General features: G+C 38.4%; 1 protein-coding gene across 1 annotated transcript; it reads left to right on the top strand.

The window, feature by feature from the left end:
• Window positions 1-6,744: 6,744 nt before the first annotated feature.
• On the top strand, window positions 6,745-7,794 carry LOC131042711 (uncharacterized). Its single transcript, XM_057976041.2, has 2 exons — window positions 6,745-6,937; window positions 7,022-7,794. The coding sequence occupies exons 1-2, from the start codon at window positions 6,745-6,747 to the stop codon at window positions 7,792-7,794; spliced, it is 966 nt and encodes a 321-aa protein (XP_057832024.2).
• The last annotated feature ends 269 nt before the right edge of the window (window positions 7,795-8,063 follow it).

The following is an 8,063-nucleotide window of genomic DNA, read 5'->3' as shown; positions in this document are numbered from 1 at the left end:
CTTCTTGATTTGTCATTTATTTTACATATTCCTTCATTGAACTATAATTGGTAACCCTTATTGTTAAGTTGTGAAACACTTAACAAAGTATATTTTAATCCTTCTACCCAATAGAAATCATCACAATTTGTATTATCATTCAGGGCTATAGACCCCTTACCTTTTACTACACAAGTGGCATCATTTCTGTATCTCATAGTTCCTCCATTACAGTCCTCCATGCTGAGGAATTTGTTCCTATCATCAGTCATGTGGTGAGTGCAACCACTGTCAATCACCCATTCTCCACACTAGTTTATGCTAGAAATCAATGCCATATCTCCTTCCTTTGTGCTGTCCTCCTTGACAACCACAAATGCAATGCCATCTCCATCAGATCCCTCTGATTATTCATTAGTGACTCCTTCTTATGTAAGATAACATTCCTTCTTTCTCTTGTCCCTGTAGCTTCCGAAATTATCCTTCCTATCTCTATCATTGTCAGGATATCTTGAAGCAATATGACCTATCTTATTACAGGAGAAGCACTTTAAGGGTAGTTCACCTTTGTATTTTCCTTTACCTCTTGGCAATCTTCTTGCCAATAGAGCTTCAATTTCATCTTGCTCTTGTTCCTCAGATAGTAGATTATCACTTTCATGGGAATGACTAGTTCTGGTAGTAGAGCTACTACCAATTTCTTTGCTTCTTCTTGTTGGTATATGCATCATAGATGATTTGAAAGCAACATCAATCTTTGGTATGCTATTGCCATAATTGCTCAACTCAAAAGCAGTCAATTTACCGGTCAGTGAGTCAAGAAATACATTGACTGTTCCGAAGGATCCAAGTTCTTGGATACAAGAGACCCTTATTTCATATTGTCGTAGCAAGGTTCTCAGGATTTTGCTAACCACATCATCCTCCTCAAGCTTTCCTCCAACACTTTTAATGGATTTTACTACATCCTTTATCCTCTTGCTATACTGCTCTATGTTTTCTCCTTCCTGCATCCTCATCTCATCATATTTTACTCTAAGGCTATCTACTTTGGCCTTTTGAACATGGAAATCTCCCCCATAGACTGTCTTCAACTTATTCCATATCTAAAAAGTTGTTTTCAAATCTTGTACCTCAGCAAATTCATTATCTAAAAGTGTGCTAACAATCAACAGCAGTAGTATTATCTTTCCTTTCCTTGATCTAGTCTGAAGTAACAGTCTCTAAAGGATCATTGTACTTTGTGATCACATGATTCGAGTAGTGTTCACCTAGGGATCTTAGATATAGTTTCATTCTTACACACCATAAGGTGTAATTCTCCTTAGAGAACTTAGGACCCTCCTTACGCATCATCTTGGATCTCTCCCTAAGTCGATTAAGATTCTTCTAATTCTAGGGACCTGAAGCTTTGATACTAATTGTTAGTCCAAACCGAAACTGAGAGGGGATGGGTGAATCAACACTTTATCAAATTTTCATAATTTAAATTTTAACTTAAATCTACATTCATCTAAAATCCAACAATATACTTAAATCACTGAAGTAAAATATGCAAGCATGAAAAGTTGACAGTGACACCAAGAAGTTATCTTGTGGAAACCCAAATGGGAGAAAACCACGGTGTGAGTAAGAACTCAAAAAATTTGTACTCTTCTAAAGTATGCCCGGTGAGAAGCCATCCCTATTAGGAGATTACAAAGACATTGTTAGGTGTCACCCGGTTAAGGGATTTTGATCAAGGCCAGTTAGTGCCTTTACCTTGTTAAAGGTAGCCAGATTTAAGGACTTAGAACATCAATTAAGATGGCACCTGGTTAAGGGATTTTACAATAGGGACCTGTTAAAGTCCACCCGATTAAAGGATTTATGTTGCAGTGGTTAGAAAGAAATAGATAGATGATCTGCTGAATTAGCTACTGATAGCTTGATCAGATCTCAATATGCATCACACTCATTACACCTTCATCTCTTCACTCAGCTGGTCACCTATCCATCGGCACTACACTCTGTCGGTCCTTTGACATTTGGCTCTACACTCTACCGGTCCTCTATCCTTCGGCTCTGCACTCAACCGGTTCTTTGTCCTTCGGCTCTATACTCAGCTGGTTCTCTTTCCTTTGGCTCTGCACTCAATCGGTTCTCTATCTCTTGACACTGCAATTAGTCGATCTACCTCAAACACACTCTACTGTGCTAACACCTCTTAGCACTTCCTCTCTCTCTGCTCTACACCTTGGATTGCCTTCAACAAGATTTCCTTGTTTCAAATTTCATGATCAAAATATTCTGAATGAACTCAAGAATATTTTATACAATTTCTGCCAACACTTTCAGGCATTCCCTGAATCAAACCAATCATGGATTTTAGAAGATTTCAAATTCAAAATCTCTCTCTCTTTCTTTGTGCATTTTACATGAATTTTGCCAAGTGTTCAACAACTTTTGCCACCTTAGCTCCCAAAGATAGAAACTTTTGAGTCGTGTTCAGTCAAGTAAGTGCGAACCAGAAAATCCATATGTAATCATGCTTGACTGCATGATAACTGAAAGTTGATTTTACCAACATGTGATTTGGCATAGACACAAGGTCACCAACTCATTCTGTGCCACCACAACTAAATAATTGATCACTGTTTCAAGATTTATGGTGATTATCTATCTTCCTTCTATCATAATGGTGTATTGGTATGCCACTGCACTTCTATATTACTAGTTCATCCTTTAATTGCCAGTTTATTGTGCTAGAATCAAGCCTCTTAACCTGTTTTCTAATGAGTTACCAATTTGCATACAATTTCAAGTTTCCTTGTGTGAGTCACCTTTTGTGACTTCATCATCATCAAAGTGACTGATCTTCCTCAATGATAGACTGGTTGGCTTAGTCTATCTTTCCTTGAGCTGATTAAACCTTTGATCATTCAATACCAATGGTGTTTCCATGTATTGTAAGTCATCACTTTTGCTTACTAAAAAACAACACCACTCTACCTATACCACTTAATCGGTTAGTGTCTTCACAGGTAAGAGTTAGACATCAATGACAAATCTTAGCACATATACCGATTCTTTGGATTGACCGGTTTTGACAATGCCAACAATCCAACACAAATACTGAATGCGTAGCTCACTCCAACACACCAAGGAAGCATTAGAACCAACCATCAATAGGAGAAGGCCCCCCATAATGCTGACAAGGTAGAGGTGATAGGTACACTAAAACTGAATGCCAAGAAAAACTAGATGATGAAGAACCAGGAACATCCAGAGTGCAGCAGAAAGTACAAACTCATATAAAGGCTACTATTGTGGAAGGAACACTCACTTGATACACATCATGAGGCTAATGTCGTGGAAGGAACACTCATGTGTCAATGGTAGATCGGAAATAAGGCAAACATAAAAATGCCCATGACACTTTATAATGGAGTGCGAGTACAATAAGGCACAAGATATGCAAGATCCCAAGCATGCAAGGCATAGTGGCACTTTATCTTACTGCATTTGCAAAAAAGAAAATGCTTACAAAATATTGTATACAATTCTCAAAGAAGACAAAAGACTGGAAATACAGAAATAGTAGCCAATAATCAGTCATCCCAAACAAAGAAAAGGATCCTAGTTGTTGAAAACATCCAAGATATTCACCAAAAAGCATAAATACAAAACAATGAATAAAATGTACCTAGAGAATAATTTGGAAAGAAGACCCATACCATTGGAAAGTGCACAGAACCAGCTTTCCAATGATATCTCGTGTGCAAAAAATGGAATCTGGATGCTCAAGATATGCCTCACAAAGTGCAGAAAAGAACTTCTGGCTTTGACGTCAAAAAAGACATCAAAATAGCAAAAACAAAAGATCAAACCTCCACATCTGAAGAGAGCTTAGAAAATGATTTCTGATGCCTATTCATTTTCAAAAATATGACTTCGTTTGCCCAAGTTATAATGAAAAAACTACCCCCTGTCAAAAAGATTTCAAGAGAAAAAAAACCCCTTCTTGTGGTGCCTGGGTAGAGTGGCAGCTAGGCAAAGCGACTAGGTGGCAGAGCGGGCCGAGGGGAGTGAAGCTTGCTGGGCAGAGCGGAGCTAGCCCAGCGGAGAGGCTAGGCAAGTGGCAAGCTGAGAGGGTGCCAACAACTGTGAGGGCCACCAGAAGTAGCAGGCGGCAATTGGGAGGGTGGCCAGAGGGTGGCAATGGTCGTGGACTGTAGAGTTGTGGCTAGCTGGGTGAAAAGTTGTGTGAAGACCGTTAGGCGGGGAGTAGGCCGATGGTAATCATTGGTAGGCAAGCGGTAACTGCTATGCAGGCCGACAGTAACCACGAAGGCTGGCCTGGCGGTTAAGATACTGCCAACGATAACTACCAAGGCTAGCCTCGGTGGTTAAGAGACTGTCGGTGGTCGACGGTTATGTGAGCGGCCTGGGTATGCCATAAAACTGCCTGATAATATTTTTTTTAACTTTTTAATTTTTTTTCTTGAAAAACATGCCCAACAAGGGCAAAAATAAAATAAAAATCTGTCAGAGCCAAAGTTATCCAAATTGGATAAATTTAATATGAAAATGGGGGGTTTTTCAATGTTCAGAGCTCAATGGTGATGTCGGTTTGAGCCTAAAATGCCAAGAAACAAAGAAGCACCCCAGATCCAAATAAAAAAAAAATTATTAAAATGCTTGAAATTCTCCTCCAAAATATCTTCTAAAAAATCAGGAACAAGTAGTAGCAGATGTAGGCTCTGATACCATGAAGAAGTTGAGAAATACAACTTCAGAGATCCCAAGAACACTTGCAAGCAAAATACCTGTCACAAGAGAAGAATATAGGCAAAAAGCAATAATGGCTCTGAAGAAGAAGATTATCACTCAGAGAAGGAATAAATGAAAAAGGACAATGCAATCCTGATAAAAGGATATTAGAAACCCTAAAGGTGTGAAACCCTAAAGGGATAATGTGTATGCAATTGAATGTAAGGAGAAGTCGATTAATAATAAGCATTTTTTTGAGGCACTGGGTCGTTCTATCAGATTTGAAAAGGTGATCAAGATAAAGGGCCTTAAATGGGAGGAAACCCTTTTAGAGCTCTTTAGGGTCTCCCTTGCCTCCGGAGACAGAGCCCTCTTTGAAAAAGGCCTTTCCACTCTTAATAGCGCTAGTTGGGAACTACCAAGCATAATTGAAAGCATCATTGTAGATTATAGTTATTCCGGGTAGGGCAAAACAAATAGCCCAAAAATTGAGTTCTATGGATTTAGATCATCCATCACATACGTCACATGGGGGGGCCTATTGAAAATTGTTAATTTCAGCTCCCACCCCCGTCAAGCTTAAGCGTAGAGTATAATAGACCAATTATTAAATAAATAATTATTAGCTAATACATGATAACTCTAACAATGTTTGATAAGATAATAGACACAAATGGATTTCATATGGCATTAATAACAAGAATGAAGTGCACACTTTTTAAAACAATGGTAATATTGGAAACCACACATGGGAAATGAGTTCATATTCACTAATCACATATATAATGTTAATATAAGAATTTCGTCGATGTTCATAGTAGCAATGTTCAACCTCAAGGAAGATAAATATAACATGCGCAAAATGGTAAAACCATTTATATGGAGCAATTTCCTTATCAATTAAGAGGACACTACTATTAAAGTAGACTAAGGACAAGGTCTTCTACCATTAGAGAAGACAATGTTATTTCAAATATACTAGTAGTTTTTGTTCATTGGAGACCTTTTTATAATTATAAAAACTTCATAGAATTAAGAGAAGTAGAGGAATAAAGCAATGAAAGATATCAATTTTTTTAAATAGATCATAGGAATAAAGGTGATGGAAAGAGTTGGCTAGATAATCTTTCTCATAGAAGATATTTCAAATAATAAGTAATATTTGTAAATAGATATAGATTTTGAATACAAATTTTGAAGGATACTATTAATATAATAAATAGATGTAGAAATTTCATTAAATAGTATGAAAAGTTTTTTATAATCTTTTGTTCCTAAATTTTATGAATTTAAAAAATGCTAACATAAAATTAAAGAAATATAAATTTAATAATGAATTTTATGAAAGTGATCTGTAGACCATTGTTTCCTTACCATATATATTATCAATTAAATTTTTAGGCTCTATAAGTTTCTAAATATCCTAGCAAAACATAATATTTGAACAATTTAAAATCATATCAGCAACCCATTCCTCTTTTATATTAAAATTATATCAAGAAACTGATATTTTATTAAAAAGTTATCGCACATACTCAAAACCGAAAGGCGGTAGTTACTTCATTTGCCACTTTAGGCAATTCTATTTTAAATTATTCTTTCTGTTTTGACTTAGTAGGCAGTAGAGGATCATAATCTAAGACATGGACGGTGGAAACGAAAAACAAATGGGTGCCGCTTCCACAACGTTGCACGATGCAGGGTGGATTAGAACAGCCAAGAAAGGATGAGGCGTTTTTGTTTAAAACGAAACAGAAAGGAGAGTGGATGATGGTGGTACTGGACGATACAACATTTTCTGTTTTGACTTTAAAAGTTTGCAGGCAGTAGAGTTAAAGAAACAACCAAAAAACGCCCGGGATGGCAGGCTACACAATGTTGCACGATGTATAACGTTTCAGGAACTGAATGAATGGGAAATGCTTACTCAGAAATCCGATAGTTATAAAAGGCAAGACTCCTGAAACAGAATAAACACCAAAGGAACTTGTGGGCCTGTGGCGAATCATAACGATGGGTGGAAAATCTTTAATTGCTGCTGTTTGCATTGTAGTGATGGTGCTGTGTGCAAACCAATCGCACTCAAGGAGAGTGGTGAAATGCAGAGGTTCGAGATTTGAGAGGTGCAATGGACAGAGAGTACCCTGTCCCCAACAGTGTCCAGATGCCTGTCAGATGGACTGCGAAACCTGCAAGGCCGTATGCAGTAAGTGTGCATTAGTGAATTGCAATGGGTTAAAAAAATTTGTGTTGGATTAAATGAATAATGTGATTGGTGTTGTTGTTGCAGGCTGTGACAAGCCAGGAGGTGTATGCCAGGATCCTCGCTTCATCGGAGGAGATGGCATTATGTTCTATTTTCACGGCAAGAAAGATCAGGACTTCTGTTTGGTATCAGACTCGGACCTTCACATCAATGCGCACTTCATGGGAAAGAGAGGAGAGGGCATGGGAAGGGACTTCACTTGGGTGCAATCCATCGGACTGCTCTTTCATGGAGCTCATCGGCTCTTCCTTGGAGCCAAAAAGGTCGCCACATGGAACGATTCCATCGACCAGCTAGCGATAGCTCTAGATGCTAAATCCATAATACTTCCCGAAGAGGAGGGCGCTTCTCTTTCTGTGTCTCCATTGAAAATGAATATCACTCGCCTCCACCCTAACAATGAGGTGAGTGTTGAAGTGGAGGACAAGTTTAAGATCACAGCAAGGGTTGTGCCCATTACTCCAGAGGAGTCTCGGATCCACAATTACGGAATTACCTCTGACAACTGCTTTGCGCATCTGGAGCTTAGCTTCAAATTCTATTCCCTTAGTCCCCATGTGACCGGAGTACTCGGACAGACGTATGCAGCAGACTACAGAAACCCCATCAATGTGGGCGTTCCAATGCCAGTAATGGGAGGCGAAGCCAATTATTTGAGCAGCAACCTCTTCGCTACTGATTGCAAAGTTTCTCGATTCCGAGGAGAAGAAGAAGAAGAGAAGATCCAGCACTTCTCCATCCTCGATCTCGACTGTGGTGGTCAACTGGGTGGCAGTGGCATGGTCTGCCGCAGGTAGACGTATCCATATATACACACTGTGTTTATGCTTCGCGTAATAAACTCCCAGCGCCAATAATTACCTTTCATGACCGCCGATTTCTGGCAATGAGTAACTATCATTAATAAATCTTATTATCAGTGTCTACTGGCATGTTTATTTTCTGTTCAGTATATACATTTTGCATTGCTCAATTTCAATTATCATGCACGACTACCACTACCGTAAAACAAATTTATTTATGTATATTTGACTTTTGATCTATTGTGACATCCAAATTTAAGTTT

This window comes from Cryptomeria japonica, chromosome 5 (assembly GCF_030272615.1).
Source record: "Cryptomeria japonica chromosome 5, Sugi_1.0, whole genome shotgun sequence".
Taxonomy (NCBI): Eukaryota; Viridiplantae; Streptophyta; class Pinopsida; order Cupressales; family Cupressaceae; genus Cryptomeria; species Cryptomeria japonica.
This window is presented reverse-complemented; position numbering and strand designations above follow the sequence as displayed.